The sequence below is a fragment of the Jaculus jaculus genome, chromosome 22 (assembly GCF_020740685.1).
Source record: "Jaculus jaculus isolate mJacJac1 chromosome 22, mJacJac1.mat.Y.cur, whole genome shotgun sequence".
NCBI classification, from domain to species: domain Eukaryota; kingdom Metazoa; phylum Chordata; class Mammalia; order Rodentia; family Dipodidae; genus Jaculus; species Jaculus jaculus.
The window spans coordinates 9,639,840-9,659,660 of record NC_059123.1 but is presented as its reverse complement, the minus strand read 5'-3'; the positions used below and the strand labels follow the sequence as shown (position 1 = coordinate 9,659,660).

Sequence of the window (19,821 nt, the reverse complement as noted above, 5' to 3'; positions counted from 1 at the left end):
GCCATGGTCAGGTCAGCACATAAGCACCTTTAAGCACTGGGCACTCTCCCCAGCCTTTAAGTTGCTTGAGTCAGATGTTTTGTCACAGGAGTGAGAAGAGTGACAAATACACCCTCCACCCAATCATAAAATGGGAAACAACCACACTAAAAGTGGGATGTTTCTCTGGCAGGAAGGAACACTGGCTGGAAGTGCTCATGTCATACATCATTGGGATTAAAAGTTGATTTTTAACCCACTCCACTCCTGCCTTACTGGCACAGTACTAATTTCTAGCAATAGATATATTTTATCAATCTTATAGGTGCTATTTCCATATATTCTGTACAGTTCTGTTTTCTTTTGAAGCTGACGTGTTGCCATCACTTTATGCACACAGATTTGGCAACTCTAACTCCTCTCTGCTCTTTCTCTAGATAGGATAAATTCAATACTTTCTTTCAAATGTAAACTGCCCTGAAGATTAGCCTTCACAAACAATCCCCAAATGTGCTGCCTTTCAGTTCCTTAATTAGGTACCTACTACTTGAGCATTTTACCTATAACCTTGACAGTACACTTTCCCAAGAAAAGGTGAGCTCCCCTTTTAGCTGCGCACTCCTCTGGTCAGAGTTTATCCCGCGAGCTCACTCAGTTACAAACCCTGTTTTGTCTGAAATCATGTGTTTTTTTTTTTTTTGTGTGTGTGTCACCGTCTCCTCAGTTATCCCCAGGTAAACGCTGGGAGTCCCACTTTTTCTACATCACATAGCAGTGCAGTGGGTTGCTCCCAGCTCTTTGCCATGAGGGACAGTGGTGGAAGCACTGGGCTAGAGAAAAGCTCTTGCTTGGAGACTTACGTAACTGATCCGGAAGTGTCTGCTGGCCCAGTCATCTTGCTCTTCCTCTGAGACCATCTCTACCGTGATGTCTCCATAAGTGATAGGTTCTTCCGTGAATGGCCAGTAATGGTCACATTTCACCTGCAGCAAAATTAAACATTCACAGTGGTTGAAACAAACCAGCTAGGGGGGGAATCGAAGTGTGTGCTCACTGAGGGTAAGTGGAAGGCCTGGAAGAATCACGCAGCATTGCAGTGAGGACGGAAAGTTGCGTCTTCTCGAAAGTGAGCACGTCACCCACGGCAGTAGCTGGGGTGGCCTGAGCAGCCCAGGGCCGTGGGTCTGTTGGGTACGTACCCTCCTTTTCTCATTGCACTGAGTGAGCATGACGATAATCTGAGACTTCTGTTGCAGAACCATCTTCCAGAAGTCATTTCTGGTTTCCGGCAGGGGCCCCTGGGTGGCGATATACTCCTGGGGTGAGTTGTAACCCTGGAAGGTAAGCGAGAACCTTAGCCCTGAACCAGCCGCCATCAAATTCCACATGCCGTTTCACACTTGGGAGGGCAGCTGACATTTCTGGCCAAGTATCACACCCCTACGCAACATTTTCCCATTTTTCATCGAAGAGGTAATCAGACTGACCCACGTAAGTCTTAAGCCATTATCTGGAAACCTCTAAAATCCCACCCACACCTTTTTATGATAAACACTATCTTCATAAATACACAGGTGTTTGTGGGGGGAAGCTCTTTGTGTTTAGTTGCTGAAACCAAAGTTTAAACATAATTAATAGGATCTTTCAAATAATGATAAGCTTTTTCATTCATCCTTCACAGAGATTTGAATATGAGAAATCTATGGTATCCCCCCTCCCCTGCTCTAAATGGCATAACAGAACTGCCCATGGAGTTCAGTTGCTGGGCACGGATGGCTATTTTTTTTGTATGTGTGTGTGTGTGCACTGCATGTGCATGCATATGTAGAGTGTGTGTGTGTGGAGGTCAGAGGTTGATGTCAGTTGTCATTCTCCATCACTCTACACTCTTATGTACTGAGGCAGAGTCTCTCACTGATTTGGCTTGTCCACTGAAGACCCTCTGTCTCTGCCTCCCAAGCACTGGGATACTCCGTGGGCTGCTATGCCCACTCAGCATTTACGTGAGTGCTGAAGACCTGAGTTCGGGTGCCCGTGTGTTCAAGGAAAGTGCTTTACCTACTGAGCCCCAGCCTCTGGGAGTCTCTCTTCTTCACTGTTTGACACATGCAGATAGTCCCAGTGTTCTCTCACTGGCTGGGCTATATAGTCTTAAGTATTTGGATGAGTGAATTTACTTTTCTACTTACAGGAATATAATTGGCATTGATGTAGTCTGCTCCTTCCTCTTCATTTATAGAGATCAACCTCACTCGACTAAAGTCGTCTGTGAAGAATAAAGAATATGGTAAAAGTCAGGATGGGAGGAAAATTTACCTTGCTCCTTCTCCTCCCAAGATGTAGTGGAATGAAACAGGGATGGAGTAGAGAATTATGTCTTATACTTTTGACATTGTAGTCTTGGGTTCCCAGTTAAGTAAATAAGTACTTTCCAGCCACTATTTCCTAGACCTCAGCTCTTCTGTCCTTGGAGGAGACATCTCCTCCAAGGAGGCTTTCCAGAGGCTGTGGAGGAATATTTACAGGAACTAAAATAACTGGGTGACTATATGAAAAGTATAGTGAGCAGTTTAAAATGCATGATTACCATTTCACCTAGGCGCCTTACTATATCAGATGCATGAGCCTCTAGAATTACTTTATTTATTAATATATTGGTTTGTTTACTATTATTACTATTATTATTTGGTTTTTTGAGGTAGGGTTTCACTCTAGCCCAGGCTGACCTGGAATTCACTATAGAGTCTCAGAGTGGCCTTGGACCCACGGCGATCCTCCTACCTCTGCCTCCCAAGTGCTGGGATTAAAGGTGTGCGCCTCTATGCCCGGAGGTTTAATTTTAAAAGATATTCTATTATTTATTAAATTGAGAGAAAAGGAGCGAGGGAGGGAGAAAGAGAGAGAGAGAGAGAGAGAGAGAGAGAGAGAGAGAGAGAGAGAATGAGAGAGTGGGCACACCAGGGCCTTTAGCCACTGCAAATAAATGCCAGATGCATGTTCCATCTTGTGCATCTGGCTTATGTGGGTCCTGAGGAATTGAACCTGGGTCCTTTGGCTTTGCAGGCAAGTGCCTTAACCATTAAGCCATCTCTCTACCCTACATTTGTTTAATTTTTGGTGGTCAGCATGGAACTAAATGTTTAAGGTGCACAACATTGTGCGTGTTTATTAAAATTACTCTTAGAGTCAAGTCAGTATATTCATCATCTCACACTGTGACTCTTTGTGGTATAAGTATACAAAATCTGGGCTGGAGAGAGGTGATGCATGTGTCTGGAGTTCATTTGCAGTGTCCAGAGGCCTTGGTGTGCCTGTTTTCTCTCTCTCTGTCTCGAGTAAAAAATAAATTAAAAAACTTTTAAAGTATACAAAATCTGGTCTCTTGTATCATTTACAGTATAGCATAAATACTCCTAATTGTAGGCTTACATTGTGTTGTTTAGATCTCCAGATGTGGTCATCTGTGTTGACTCAGGCCTTGCACCCCTCAACCTGATTCATGTATTAATGTATTCTCTGCTTTATGTATTCAAGGTTTTGATGTCATTGGTTTCATGGATTTCATCTCTTAGTGAAATCATGGAGCTTTTCTCTTCCTTTATATATTCTTACTATAGAATTTAATTTCAGCCTTTTCTTTCTTTAATTATCTTATTTATGTATTTATTTGAGACACACAGAGAGAATGGGCACCAAGGCCTCAAGTTTTTGCAAATGAACTCTAGATGTAATGTATGTGTCACCTTGTGCATCTGGCTTATGTCGGTACTGGGGAATCGAGCCTGGGTCCTTAGGCTTTGCAGGCAAATGCTTTAACTGCTAAACCATCTTTCCAGCTCATCAGCTTTTTCTTTATTGTCTTTCTTCCCATTTGTTTTCTTTAGCTTATTATGAGTTCTACTGTTAACTTCTTGCCAAAAGAGTTTTTACTTGGAAAATATTCTTTAAATATGGTACTGGGTTTCATTAAGAAAAAAATAAGTTGACTGGAGAGATGGCTTAGAAGTTAAGGCGTCTGCCTGCAAAGCCCAAGGACCTTGATTCGATTTCCCAGGACCCACAAAAGTCAGAGATGCGAAGGTGGTGCAGGCTCCTGGAGTTTATTTGCAGTGGCTGGAGACCCTGGCATGCCTGTTCTCGCTCTCTCTTTTTCCCTTTCTCTTAAGTTAATAACTAATAAGAAAAAAATAAGTCTGTCATATATTTTGACCATATTCATTCCTTCTTGATCTTCAGTTTCTTCCCAGGTCCCCACTCCTGCGAAAACCCCTAGATACCAAAAGGGTCAAATGGTTAGTTTCCTCTGTTTCCTGCAATTTTTGTTGGAAAGCACAGTAATGAAATGTTTGCCCATCTGGTTGGCTCGATGCACGAGTCGGGTCCAGGTAACCACCGTGAGAGCCTTGCGATTTAGATCAGAGTCGGACCACACCTGACTCTGGATGGAGATAGGCGCAAGATGCAGCTGCGCAGTGGTCCCTGACCTTTCAGAGCTATGGTTAGGATCAGAACTCTTGGCTCTCTTACATGGCAGGATGTTTGTGTAGCGGTTTTTACATCGGTTCAGCGGCAGGTCGGCAGCGAAGTGAGGGATATCCAGTCCGATCAGTTTCAACTCCTGCAAGCAAGAGAGAACAGATTGGGGATTTTTATCCACAGTGTGGTTTGGGGTGCACTTACTCTTCACACAGGACCCCAGGCATGTGCGGAATTACATCACGCTCTTGGCTAGATGATATTGTAAGAGCTTCTCTTTAAGCGCAAAGTGTACTCCAGGCCACCATGGTCTGTTTCGGCCAAGACTTCAGTATAACTTACGTCCCATCCGAAGCTTGCTGGGCGCTTGCTGCGCCGTGACAAAGTCAGGCCCCCCTTCCCCAGACAAGGCAGCTGCTGGTCTCAAGATGAGGAGGTAACCTGACTCTGACCCATGGCCACTTGGAACTGAGCCTCCCTGCGCCACACAAGGAGTGGGGACACTAAAGGTCACTCATGGTCACTGAGATGTGAGCGTGCTTCTTCCATAGCATGACAGTAGCTCGGACCCGCCTTAAGTGCAAAGAGATCTTAACGGGTGAATGCTGTGGAAATTTGAAAACGGAAAGGTTTCCCAGAAAACGGGGACAACTAAAATGTGTGCTGTCTATATAAGCATTTTCCTTTCATGTGTTTTAAAGGCTTTAAAAAAATATTTTTCCCCTTTTTATTTATTTATTTGCAAGCAGGGAGAGAGAGAGAAGAGAGATAGATAAAGAATGGGCATACCATGGCCTCCAGCCAGTACAAACGACCTCTGTTTTCTGAGTGAGAACAGAAATCTCAGTGGGGATTTGTTCTAACTAAAGAGACAAGGCGACAGCATTTCTTCCTCTAATTCTCACTGTTGATGGGGCCAGTGGATATATTTTAATTTATTTGCAGAGAGAGAGAGAAAGAGAGGAGAGAGAGAGAATGGGCATACCAGGGCCTCTAGCCACTGCAAATGAACTCCAGATGCATGTGCCCCTTGTGCATCTGGCTTATGTGGGTCCTGGAGAATTGAACCTGGGTCTTTTACTTCATAGGTAAACTGCCTGAACCGCTAAGCCATCTCTCCAGCCCTACACAAGTATTTTCTATTCTACAAGAACATGCAGACATTTTTTTTCCCCTGTTGAAAATAAACCAGAGGAAGTAGTAAAAAATTAAAAGAAAATGAAGGGACATTGTAAAATACACAATAATAGTCACTAAGTATGTGGTTACAAAACTTTTTTAAAAAAATAAAGATGTGTCAGTGGTATTCAATGAAAATAAACATCTAAGCCGGGCGTGGTGATGCACGCCTTTAATCCCAGCACTTGGGAGACAGAGGTAGGAGGATCGCCGTGAGTTTGAGGCCACCCTGAGACTTCATAGTGAATTCCAGGTCAGCCTGAGCTCGGAAAAAAAAAAAATCCAAAAATAAAATAAACATCTAAATATCTCCTGCATCTCAATGATGAGGTGTACTGATAAGAAAGTTTATTTTATGTTTTTGATACTTTTATTTATTTGTCACAGAGAGAGAGCAAGCAAGGTAGAGCCTCTTGCTACTACAAATAAAATCCAAAAGCGGTCACCACTTTGTGAGTTTGCTTTTACGTGAGTACTGGGGAATTAAACCTGGGCCAACAGGCTTTGCAAGCAAGCACACTTAGCCAGTGAGCCATCTCCCCAGCCCATGATAATAAAGGAAGTTTGGAGAAAGCTAGCTTTTTTGGAGGGCAGCAGTTTCGGTTAGAAATTTAGTCCGAAGAGAACAAGGAGGTACCAGCCCACATGCCACCTCGCCCTGGCACAAGAATGGAACTCCTGGCAGAAATGGAGCTTCTATGTGATCAAGACTGACCGACAGCCCTTCCTGCTGCCCATGGTCACTACCTGGATGGGCTGGCTCAGGTGGGATAGCTCAGGGACACACTCACCAAATCTATGACCCGATCGGGTCTCACCCTTGCATACCTGAACCTAACGCTATCAAGGCTGTGGCCTTACAGCCCCTTCCTTTCTCTTGACTGGACACTCAGTATGTTTTTTAAAGAGTAATACAGTCAGTTCTTGGAAATCCTTTAAGATGAGAAAGTTATAAATAATAGTGACAAGATTTTTTCCAGAAGGCATTGGATGCAGAGGTTTTTGTCTGTAATGAGGGGTGGGGGGAATCAAATTTTGTGAGTTGTGGATCCAACTTGACAGTTTGTCTTCAAGAATGATCTTCAAGAATGTGGTCAGAATAAATGACGTGCATGTTAAAGATAAAGAATTAGTTCCATTTCAGGTCTGGAAGGTGGTTAAGAAGGACAGTGTGTTTCTGGACAAGCATGCAGACCTGACTTTGGTGCCCAGAACCCACATAAAAAAAACAACATGGCCGGTCGTGGTGGCGCATGCCTATAATCCCAGCACTCGGGAGGCAGAGGTAGGAGGATTACCGTGAGTTCGAGGCCACCCTGAGACTCCTTAGTGAATTTCAGGTCAGCCTGGGCTAGAGTGAGACCCTACCTCAAAAAAACAACAACAAAAAAAACCCAACATGGCCAGGCATGTCTGTATAAGAGACAGGAGATTGATGGTGCTCACTGGTCAGCCAGTCTAACTAAAAAAATGGGGAGCTCTAGGTTCAACATGAGATTCTGTGTCAAGGGAATAATGCAGAAGAATGTCTTTCTGTGACCTCCACATGTGTGTATAACACACACACACACATATACACACACACATGCGCGCGCGCCAATGCAAAGGAATCAATTTCACTCAGAGGGAAAGAGAAATCCAGGCCATTGTGGTTGTCACATCCATGTTGACTGCTGACATGCGCCAATGTCAGTAAGAACAGGGGACGTGACCTGAAACCACCTTTCCTTTCAAAGCTGCGGCAGGCCCAAAGCTTCTCTCTAAAGCTTGTACTGGGCAAGGAGACGCCACTTGAACTGTAAAGGGCACAATGGTTACCCCTCCCGACCCTCACATTCAATCTTCATAGCATCATTTAACCTCTTTTGTCTCCAGAAGTCTTTCAGAGACTCCAAAAATTGTTCCCTGGAATTTTCTTGTAACTTCTGATTTCTCTTTTTTTCCTCGGTTTTTTATTTTTATTTTTTTACAGACAGAATGAAAGAGAGAGAAAGAGACAGACAGATACAGAGAGAGAATTGGTGTGTCAGGGCCTCAGCCACTGCAATGGAACTCCAGATGCTTGCACCACTTAGTGGGCATGTGCGACCTTGCACTTGCCTCACCTTTGTGCATCTGGCTTACGTGGGATCTGGAGGGAGATGGAACATGGATCCTTAGGCTAATGTGTGCTCTGGAGAGTCGAACGTGGGTCCTTAGTCTTCACAGGCAAGCACCTTAACTGCTAAGCCATCTCTCCAGCCCAGTATTATTTTTGTAAGTAACAAAAAATTATTTTCAGGAAACCTAAATCGGAGTCATTTTTAGGTTAGCTTCTCTTGGAAATCATAAGCTTATTTAAACAATGCTGACAGAGAGCTGGAGGAAGAAACTAGACAGGTATTTGGGGAAGGTACCTTGAAAATGAGTGAAGGATCTCGGATGGAATCCCCAGGACCCAGTTAGCCAGATGCACAAGGGGGCTCATGCGTCTGGAGTTCGTTTGCAGTGCCTAGAGGCCCTGGTGTGCCCATTCTCTCTCTCTCTTTCTATCTGCCCCCATCTACCTCTCTCTCAAATAAATAATTTTTTTTTTAAGTTATGAAAAAAAAAAAAGCTCAATGAGCCAAATGTCTTCATCCGGATTTTTTACAAGGAGTGTGACCCTGATGACATCTTGATTTGGAGTCCTGAATTTAAAAACTGTTGAGAGTACACACGGAAGGGCCCAGAAACTGAAGGACGCCATGACAGGCTTCAGCAGAGGCTGCCCTGGTTAGGCCTAAGTTACAAGTTTCAGCTCAAACAAAGGAACAAAGGGGCAGCTGGCACCCTGCCCAGGACTCCTGAGACTTGCCAAAGACTTGTCCCGCCTACCTCCCTGCCCTGGCCAATTGAGAGATTTGTCCCTCCTACCCCCCCATCTCAGCCAATCGAAATACAAACAAATGTTATTGCTGCTTGTTTAGCCAATCGCAACAGAGGTTGCTCAGTTACCTAGGTCCCGCCCACCAACCTTGCCAGTGTCCTAAGAAACCAACCAATCATGTACCCATTCCCTACTTCTTTGTTCAAATCCCTATAAAATCCCTGTTCCCCTGCTGCTCAGGGCTCTTGTAGGGATCCACTGCCTTGGTGAAGTCAAGAGACCCATCTTAAGCCCGAAGTAAAGCTCCTTACCCTTGCATATGTGTTTGGTTCTCCTTGGTGGTCACTGGGGGCACCGAGAACTGGGCATAACAACATCTGTCATTTTAAGTGACCAAGATTGTTGGCTTGGTCGGTTATTGTAGCTTTAGAGACTCGTGGCTCTTCATGAGAGAAATGCGTTTTCTTTTCATCACAGCCCCAGAGCCCCTCTCCGCCTTTCCCTAGGCTCTGGCGGGGCACAGTTTCACTTACAGCCACGTCCTCTCACCACTGCTGTTGCCATCGAATTATCTCTGCCTGTGTCTGCATACAGCTTGCTTTATTGCATTATCGCATCTTAACTAATTCCATCTACCCCAATGTCATTTTTTAGGGCTTCAGCTTGATTGGGGAAGGGCCTATCACAGCTACTGGGGAAGGGTAAGGTACCAATCAGAAACTTAAGAGTGGGTGAGAGAAAGTTAAATAAGAAAGAAATCAAGCTCAGAAAAGCTAATCAAGAGGCTGGAGAGATGGCTTAGTGAGTAAGGCGTTTGCCTGCAAAGCCACAGGACCCCAGTTTGATTCCCCAGAACCCACACAAGCCAGATGCACAAAGGAGCACATGCATCTGGAGTTGGTTTGCAGTGGCTGGAGGCCCTGGCATGCCCATTCTCTCTCTCTCAAATAAATAAATAAATAAATAAATAAACAAACAAATAAATAAAATATTGAAAACAAAAGCTTATCAATTGCTCTCAGGGCCCTGGCTTCTAGAATGTGATTCAGGCCAGGGCCAACACCACAAAGAAAGCTTACCCTAGTAGTAGTTTAGATTTTTAGAAACAGACCAGACATTCGGGAAAGAAGAAATGAGAAAAAAAAAAAAAAAACCCTCTTATATTAAACCTGCTGGAGAAGGTTCAAGGGGACTTCAGGAATGATGGCAAGACTTTTTCTAGGGACCTGGACATGGACATAAGGAAAACTGTCTGCATATGGAGCTCTTATGGGGAATAAAAGAGGTCTTGTGAGATATGTGGCAAGTTACATAGTTTCATTTTGATCACGGTGGACACATTGCTGATCAAACACGGAGAGGACTTTTACTAGCATCCTGGCTTTGTGGTGAAAGGCCCAAGAATTCAGAAGCCCAGAAATACTATCACACTCCAAAGGGAGCTTAAGCGGGCCCCTGCATACCTCAAACTCCAGGCTTTACTCTCTGTTGGAAGCAAGTAAAGAATCCCTCTTCTCATTATATCAGAGCCCACTCTGAATATAAAACTAGGTAAAAAGGGCATGAGATAGCCCTCAAGGATGGGAAATGAGTAATGAAGTGAACCACTTATTTGGTTTCTGTAAATAGCCTGCACCATAAGCCTTAATAGCCCACACCGTAAGCCTTAGTAGCCCGCACCATAAGCCATAGCAGCCTGCCTCAGACCACCAAGGTCATAGGAGACTGATACCACACTCTGCTACCCCCACCCAAGGACCTGTGCAAATGCTGACCTCCACGGTCATAGGAGACTGGAACCATACTCTGCTACTCCCACCCAAGGACCTGCGCAAATGCTGACCACCAAGGTCATAGGAGAATGATTGGTCCACGAGGGGCTTGAACAAATTAAACTAATTGGCTCAGAAACTATGGAGTGGCACAAACTGACTGGCTCGCACCCCACGGGCTCCTGATGTTAAAAAAATGATTGGTCTAATGCACAGGCTTTGTTAGAAACCCTATAAAAACTGTCCCGTTCCTGCATTCAGGGCTCTGCAGTCCTCTACCCCTGTGCGGTGTACGACTGTGGGCCCCAGCGTGCTTGGAATAAAATCCTCTTGCAGTTTGCATCAAGACCGCTTCTCGTGAGTGATTTGGGGTGTCGCCATATCCGGGCAGAGCGTGGGGTCCCCATTTTTGGGTTCCTTCAGTGGGAAACCGCTGTGGTTCACAATAGAACAAGTACTACGTAGGGTGCCTCGTGAACTCTCACACTGAAGTCTGGCTCTATAAAAGCTTTCTCATATCAGACGCCAGAAATGAGTTTGTTGCGTTTTGATCCCTGGATCCCCAGCCTCCTTAAGGAAAGATGTATAATTCTGTCCGAAGCATAATCAATCTTTCCCGTAGTTCCAAAATCAGATGCAAAGGGAGAAAGGAATTTACTCCGTGAATATAAATCAGTAACTCATATAGCTCATGTGTGGCTTATAGCTGTATTGGTAATATATGTAAATCCAGACATTAGTCTCAATTTGCATAATATGTATAAATGATGTAAATTCTCAATTCCAGTCTGATCTTTCAAAGTCAGTTCAAAATCAATGCAAGTAGCATAACCTCTCATGTAAGCAGACCAAGTAACTGTTTAGCCTTTGGGTTTAACTGGGCCCAGTCCATTCAGTCATGCTAATGCCTTCCTGGATTCTCACTTCTGATGGGAGCCTTGTTTCCCCTTAAGCATCAATGCTATCCATATACCTCTGGAAAATTTGAGGGCTGCCGCCCAGAAATAAGGCATGGAACCAGAATGCTTCTTTGAGAGCATGTGAAGAAACCAGGATACTGAATCTTATTTTTATTTTATCATTTATTTATTTGAGAGAGAGAGAAAAACAGAGAGAGAGAGAGAGAGAGAGAGAGAGAGAGAGAGAGGGAAAGGCAGATAGAGAGAAAATGGGCCCACCTGGGCCACCAGCCACTGTAAATGAACCCCAGACACATGCATCTCCTTGTGCACCTGGCTTACGTGGGTGCTGGGGAATCGAACCTAAGTCCTTTGGCTTTGCAGGCAAGTGCCTTAACTGCTAAGCCATCTCTCCAGCCCAAGGATACTGAATCTTAGAATGTGGTGGGAGATGATGACCCTAGAGTTGGCAATGCCTGGGGACTGTCAAGGATAAAGGACAAGCGGACCATTGGTCGAACAAACATTGGCCCCAAACATACACCTAAACGTGTTATAAACGATTCCTAGAGGGAGAAGTTGTGTTCTTCCAACTGAGACACACAGTGAACCAAACAAGTCACACTCACAACTAGCTGTGTTGTAAGAGTAAATATACCTGGAAAAGCTTCATCGTGACAAAGTTGCACACCCCTGTGGGACGTCACTCAAAGAAATGAATATATGCTTCAGAGAAAAATGGGTTGTAGGTGACTTTCCTTCTTTCTCTTTATTTCTTTCTTCCCTTCTGTTTCTTCCTTTCTTTTTTCTTTTATTCATTCACACAACTACTTTGTACCTGTCTCTCCCTAGTCAGTGTTTTTTTTTTTTTGTTTATTTCCAAAGAAAGAAAATAAAACTGCAAGAAATATTCAGTAGGGCGATGAGAATTCTAGAACTGTAAAAGTTCTACCCTATGTTGTTAAATGCCCAGGAGGCAAAGAGGGTTGAAGTTTTCTAACATCCGCTCTGACTGGGGCCTAGGTGACGTAAGAAACCCAAATGAAAGTCTCATGAAAGTGAAGTCCAAGGTCAGGCCTCAGTTTCCTTTTTATACTGCCCCCTTTTATATATCCCTGGTTTTCTTATTTTTTAAAATTTTTATTAGCATTTTCCATGATTATAAAAAAAATCCCATGGTAATTACCCCCTCCCCCCCACCCTTTCCCCTTTGAAATTCCATTCTCCATCATATTACCTCCCCATTATCCCTGGTTTTCAAAGATGGTGTCTGCCAGCCCTGGTTGGTCACCACCAACCCACATTTGTTTGTTCACTCCATTTGTGCCACATGAGCTCTGCCCCTCTCACCAACGGGAGGAGGTGAACCAGCAGTTAGGTGCCCCAGAAGTCCACAACCTGCCTTACCTAGCGACACTCAAATCATGAGCTCTACCCACTGAGCGGGGCAGTGACCCCAGTGCGGGCGCAGCCATTCCCACTCTCTCCCCACCACAGAAGGGGCGAAGTGCTTCTCCCAGCTCACCTCGAACTGCAGAGAGAATTTGTAGTCGGAGTCTTTGCCCATATCCTTGATGTAGGAGTCCAGATCGTCCAGCTGAACTGGGCTTTGTCAAACGTAAGAAAGGCACGCATTATAAATCGCACTATAGGCATTATAGTTTGTTGTTTTTTTTTTAACATCACGCCTGCATACTTTTCCTTGCTGAAAAATAGACTTTTTATTCTCAGAGGTCTGCACTTGTTGATATTACATTTGTCATTAAAGTTACTAGTTTCTAATGTGACTTTATTTGTTTTTTTTTTAAATATTTTTATTTATTTTATTGGAGAGACAGCGTGGGGAGAGGGACGGAGCTACAGAGGACGTGCCAGAAACTCTTGTCACTGCAAACAAACTCTAGATACATGTGCCCCTTTGTGTGTTTGGCTTTATGTGGGTACTGGGGCATCAAAGCCAGGTTAGCAGCCTTTGCAATCAGGCACCTTTAACTGCTGAGCCCTCTCCCCATCCCTAACTGTTGACATATTCCCTAGAGTCATTGATAACATGCTATTTTCATATCCTCCTAAGGTTAATGTGTAGGATAGGAAAAAGTATGTTATGTTTAAATAGCCTTGTAAGCATCCCAGAGCAGAGGCCGGGTCAGAAGGATGAGGTGCTGGTCTAGAATGTTCCCTGAGTCTCACCCGAGAGAGCCACTTTAGAGGTTGGTAAATCTATGAATGCATTGATTGTGGTATATGTATGTATGTATGTATGTATGTATACATATACATATATACGATTAAGTTTTACTCAGCTGTAAGTAAAAATGAACTTATGAAATTTGCAGGAAAACAGATGGAATTAGGAAGAATTCTGCTAAGTGCAGTGACTCAATATGTGACAAAATTCACACATTCTCTCTCGTATGTGGATCCTAACTTTTAATGTTTGTATGTAAGTAAAGGAATGCAAGATTGAAGGTGGGCTATGATGTGAGATAGGGGATCTCAAGAGGGGATCAAGAGGTGACAAGACAGGAGGGAAGGACAAAAGTAGGTAGGGTCTCACTCTAGCTCAGGCTGACCTGGGCTTCACTATGGAGTCTCAGTGTGGCCTTGAACTCATAGCAATTGTCCTGCCTCTGCCTCCCGAGTGCTGGGATTAAAGGCGTGCGCCACCACGCCTGGCTTCACTTTGCTATTTTTTTTGATGATTAGAGTCCAAGGGTGTTTTAAATTTATATATGTAATAGTTAATATGTAAATATATATATAATATAAAATTATACAAAATAGCACAACATAGTAAAAATACACCTGCAATAAATGATTGTGGACAATGGTACCACTTTTACATTAACTTGAACCCTGTGTGTATAAACTGTCCTTCATTACCAGTAATCTTACATTTTGTTTGCATTTTAGATTCTTTTTTATTAATTAGAAACTTTACTATCTGGACATATCATTTGTTGGTCCCATTCCCCCAGTGTTATCCTCTTTCTTAAAAAAGATTTATTTTTAGCCGGGTGTGGTGGCGCACGCCTTTAGTCCCAGCACTCGGGAGGCAGAGGTAGGAGGATCGCCTGTGAGTTCAAGGCCAGCCTGAGACTACATAGTGAATTCCAGGTCAGCCTGGGCTAGAGTGAGACCCTACCTCGAAAAAGAAAAACAAAAACAACAACAACCAAAGATTTATTTTTAGCCAGGCGTTGTGGCGTTATGTCGTTAATCCCAGCACTCAGGAGGCAGAGGTGGGAGCATATCCATGAGTTCGAGGCCACCCTGAGACTACATAGTGAATTCCAGGTCAGTTTGGGTAGAGCTAAACCCTACCTCGAAAAACCAAAAGAAAAAAAATATTTTAATTAATTAATTTATTTATAGACACAGAGAAAGAGATATAGAGATAGAGAATGGGGCACGCCAGGGCCTCTAGCCATTGCAAGCGAACTCCAGACGCATGCACCACCACGCACCTAGCTTACGTGGGACCTGGAGAATCGAACCTGGGCTCCTAGGCTTTGCAGGCAAGCACCTTAACCACTGAACCTCCTCTCCAGCCCCAGGGTTATCCTCTTGCATGCCCTCTTTCCCAGTCCCATTCCACAGAGAGCCCTCCTGTGTGGAGTTACTTGGTATTCACCAAGGGTGTTTTTGGTTTTCCAGGTTTCCATAGTTGCTTATCTCTTGTAGGACCCAGCTACAGTGACTGTCCAGTGCTTCCGTAGGAAGCCACATTCTTTTAGCCCAAGCCACTGCGTACCGTGCACATAGCTGATCTCTCCTTGAGCCTTGTGACACGCTGCTAAATTTACACCACCTGCCAGTGGTTGTATGTCCTTCTGGCAGGTAAATAGCACTTATTAGGTAGCCGTTTAAAGTTTCTGGTGGGCTATTTTGGTAGATTAAGTTATAAGCCTATGTTAAGACTTTTTTGTTTTCACATGTTCTACACGCACACACACGCTACATTTAATTACATTATCTGTTAGCCCCTCAGTCTCACTGCACTTCCTCATCTTGCCTCTGTCTAGTGGCTGTGTCTGTTGTTAACTGAGGAATAGAAAATTAAAATTCAGTACGTATACACAATGGAGTTTTATTCAGCTGCAAATAAACATGAAACTATCAAATTTGCAGGAAAATTGGTGGAATTGGAAAAGACTATATTAAGTGAGGTAACCCAGGTCCCAGGCAGACAAAAATTGTACATTTTCTCTTATACGTGGATCCCAATTTGACAGGTTTGTATATGAGTAACTAAGGCATGTGAGAGTGAGTTTAGACCTGAGTCACCACAGGAGACCACGAGGGAGGGGCAAGGAGGAGGGAGAGGGGCGGGGGGAACAAAAAGAAACATACTATGAAAACAGAAAGGACATGCTTTCCTCCTCCCCTCCTCCCTCCTTCCTTCCTTCCATTCTTTTTTCCTCCCTCCCTCCCTTCCTTCATCTCTTCCTCCTTTCTTTCCTTCCTCTCTCCCTCCCTATTTCCTTCCATTCTTCCTTCCTTATATTCTTCCTTCCTTCCTCCTTCCTTCCTCCCTTCCTTCCATCACAAGAGTCTTTAGGGCCTCCTAGGCTGTCCTCAACATAACCAATGCTCCTGCTTCTGCCTTCCACATGTGATCACCAGAAGCCTGTGACCTCACATCTGGAAGCTCTACCAGACCTTTGTCCTGGGCTTGCTTCTCTCTGGGTCCCAGGAGGAGGTAGCTCTGAGGGAGGGCTTCCCTTTTGCCCTGAGACCAACTCCTGAAAGCTCTAGCCAGTAGCTCACTTAACTACCTACCAATAGCTCTGGGCAACAGTCTCTCAGTGTCTGTCTCATTCTTCCTTCTTGGCGGTGGCAGAGGCTGGTGTTTCCCCTACACTTCTTGGTGTAAGCCAAGAGAATGCCTACTGATTTAAGATAGACTTAGGAAAAATATCCTGTAGCTATGTGACAAGAAATTAGAAACTACTCAAGGCTAAATAAAAATATCTTATGTTGACTTTGTTTTGTATGATTAGAAGTAATACTGCATGATTTTTCCCATTAGCAAAGATGTTGCTCATTTGGTGGACATTCATGGGTTTTTTTTCCTTCTTTTTTTGGGGGGGTCGGGTTTGAGATAGGGTTTCACTCTAGTCCAGGCTGACCTGGAATTCATTATGTAGTCTCAGGGTGTTCTTGAACTCACTACCTCAGCCTCCCAAGTGCTGGGATTAAAGACCACACCCAGCCCCTCTTTTCTGCTTCTTATTAGAATGCACTAATGTTCTGGCCTCTGCAAGCATCAAGGCTGAACTGTATTTATGAAAATGCTTCAGTCTTTATATGTAGAATTTTAACTTAGAAAGGCCTGGAGGTGACACTCTAATTAACTTTTGAAATCAACATATGGTTAATTTCTTCTTACCAGCATCATGTGTCTCACAACTTCACCATTCAGCGGATAAGTAAGGCCATAGGCTAGCTAATTATATTTATCTGTGATAAAACTTTTCTGGGACAGCATTACCAAAGTATCAGTTTTTAGCATTATAGTAAAAGCCTTTCTGTGAAATGAACCTTGGATTTTAAGGCATCAGTGGGCTTGTACATAGATGTCTCTTTGCAACATTTCTACAGTTCCTAAGACTGCATTCTTTCCAACCTTGCAGATGCATGAGCGGATCTTTTTCCTGACCTGGCTTCCATGATAACTTCTGTAATGGTCTCTTCTGTGTGCATGACGCCCACATGTGCTGTGCTTAACTCTCCCAGCACAGACAGCCCTCTCCTGAACCCCTTTCCTGTGCAGACAGGCCATCTTAATTCAGAAAGTTTCAGTCACTATGAGGAAATTCTTTAAATACAATAGTAAAGACAAACTTACTTAGTCAGTTTCCTCTTCTTTAAGCCATTTTTACTCCTGAGTATTGGGAAAGAAAAAAGACAAATTTATCCAAGTAAAAGAATTAGCATAATAATTAAATTTTAAAAGCATTTTAAATAATTACATTAGGAGCCTGAACTTTATTTAACTTTAATTAAATAGGCCTCGGATTTGTTAAGCTAGTTTTCCTTAGGTGGGAAGATAATAATAATAATTCCAGATTCACTTTTAAAAAGTCTATTAGATTGAAAGCACACTTGAATCTTGTATTTTACAGTTTAAAAAAACAGTTCTAAAAATATAACTTTTATCTCCCTGGTGGTTAAGTTGCTAAAGTATTTTGCATATATAGAAGCCCCCATTTCCAGATTCCCAGCTTTTGTAGGTGGGAAGGAAGAAATGAATGAAGTACAAACACTGAGAAGGTCCAGGGTTGGTTTCTTCATTATAAACTAAAATAACCATGTCTGACATTTTCATAAGTGAGGTGAATTGTGGTACCACTGTGGACATAAAACGGGCAATTCTTCTATGTATTCTTTTAAACTAGGTTTTAAAATTTATGTATTTATTTGCAAGGAGAGAGAGAATGGGCACTCCAGAGCCTGCAATTACTACAAACGAACTCCAGAGGCGTGTGCCACTTTGTGCATCTGGCCACTGTGAAGTCGAACTTGTTTCATTAGAATTTGCAGGCAAGAACCTCAACCACTGAGCCATCTCTCAGGCCCTCAACTAGGTTTTAAGCTGTCTCACATGTTCCTTCTTGATTTAAGAGTAACCTACAAGCTCAAACCCAGGAAATATTTAATACCTGTCTTGGCTAATTGCCTTTGTATACTGTAGTTTGAGTAATTTTTTCCACCTTACCTGGTGCTTTGATAGTAGCCACGGAAACACTCTGTTACTATCTTGCATAAGGGACAAGTGACAAACCATAATTGAATATGCTTGATATGCTATGTACAATAACTATTCACTAACAAAAAGAACTCATAGCATTTGAAGTAGTTAAAAGAAAGTAAGAAACATTGATATTGGACGTAAGCCCAGGAGGGTCTGGTCAGGGAGAGTGCTTTGGGGCTGGGGAGAAAGTGAGCAGGTCTGGAATGACGTGGAAACCTCCATCACAGTGAAGGGTGTTGCTGGGTTTCTGGTAGCTTTTAAATGAAGACAGCCCATTCAGTCATCCCTTTCCTAATCATCCCATCCTTTCCTCCTTGGCTTCATTCTTAGAATTCAGCATGACAGTGCATTCTCCTTCATTCTCAGAGAAAACAACACTGGACTATTGGTCACAGCTAAATCACTTAGGCATATGGGAACCTAAAAATCATTATTCATAGATTACATATATATTTAAATTTTTTTGTTTGTTTTTTGAGGTAGGGTCTCACTGTAACCCAGGCTGACCTGGAATTCACTATGGAGTCTCAGGGTGGCCCCAAACTCAGGGTGATCCTCCTGCCTCTGCCTCCTGAGTGCTGGGATTAAAGGCGTGTGCCACCACGCCCAGCTTCATAGATTATATTTTAATTCAGCTCTTGTGATAGTAACTCAGTGCATTTCAGAAATCCTGGTTTGTGTAGTGACAGCCAAATACTTTCGTGTGGTAGCAAAGCAGTTCACCAGGGCAGGGGATTGACAGCTCTGGTGGAGCCGATCAGCATACGTTGAGATTGTAAATGAGCAAGAACAAAAAAATTACTTTCCTATCCAAACAGACTTTAAGGGGAAAGAGGAACAAAGGGTTCACATGAGGGAGTGATACCGAATGTGTTCAGTGTAGCTACTGTTAAGCAGTCTGTAGAAGGCTGACTCAGAGGCAGACATACTTCTTCCTTGCCTTCCCCGTCCTCACAGCGCGAATGTTCAGCTTGCTTTAAAACACCATTGCACGCTGTGGGTGACTCATTGCCACCATTTGTGCATGGCTTCCTGATTTGTGTGTGTTTTTCCTGTTCTGTTGCGATGTCGCTATATCAGGAAGCGATGGAGTATGACAGGATTGAATCAGGAGTCTCCACAGCCACAGCGAGAGAACTGCTCTCTATTTTCAATGGCGGTGCCAATTACAAGACTCAAGGATAGAAAAGTTCACTTGTAAACATGTATGTTAAGGCTTCGTGGGCAATTTAAACTGGCATGTGTGGGAAGAGATGTGCTGTGTATATATGTGTGTGTGTGTGTGTGTGCATGTGTGTGTGTGTGTGTGTACATTATCATAAAAGTTCTGAGCAATGTTAGGGTAACTCCTTTACAATGTCAAATAGTATCCAAATGACACACACACGCACACACACATGCGTGCGCACACACACACACACACTCACGCACACTCTCACACACACGCTCATTCATGATCATGCACTTCATTTTTCTTTCACTCATGTAAAGTAAGGTACAAAATTTCAATGACTTCAAGGAATTAAAATGAATTACTCATGAGTTATTTTTATGAGTATAACAGTCTCAGAAAGCCAGCCTTTCTGGAATCTTTTAAAAAAAAACAGAAAACAAGCCGGGCGTGGTGGCACATGCCTTTAATCCCAGCACTCAGGAGGCAGAGGTAGGAGGATTGCCATGAGTTCAAGGTCACCCTGAGATGACAGAGTTAATTCCAGGTCAGCCTGGACCAGAGTGAGACCCTACCTCGAAAAACCAAAAAAAAAAAAAAACCACCTGGAGGCTGGAGGGATGGCTTAGCTGTGAAGGCATTTGCCTGCAAAGCCAAAGGACCCAGGTTCAATTCCCCAGGACCCACGTTAGCCAGATGAACAAGGGGGAGCATATGTCTGAAGTTTATCTGCAGTGGCT

The 19,821-nt window shown here is 43.5% G+C and overlaps 1 protein-coding gene across 2 annotated transcripts in view; it reads right to left on the bottom strand.

The window, feature by feature from the left end:
• Positions 1–19,821, bottom strand: part of Ptpro (protein tyrosine phosphatase receptor type O) — a 263,974-nt gene that overhangs the window by 14,637 nt on the left and 229,516 nt on the right. For both annotated transcript variants that reach the window (XM_045139541.1, XM_045139542.1), the window contains 6 exons: positions 17,005–17,040; positions 12,679–12,760; positions 4,507–4,597; positions 2,169–2,245; positions 1,179–1,313; positions 840–962 (listed from right to left, as the gene is read on the bottom strand). In XM_045139541.1, coding sequence (XP_044995476.1) covers positions 840–962; positions 1,179–1,313; positions 2,169–2,245; positions 4,507–4,597; positions 12,679–12,760; positions 17,005–17,040 — 544 coding nt within the window. The remainder of the gene's footprint in view (positions 1–839; positions 963–1,178; positions 1,314–2,168; positions 2,246–4,506; positions 4,598–12,678; positions 12,761–17,004; positions 17,041–19,821) is intronic.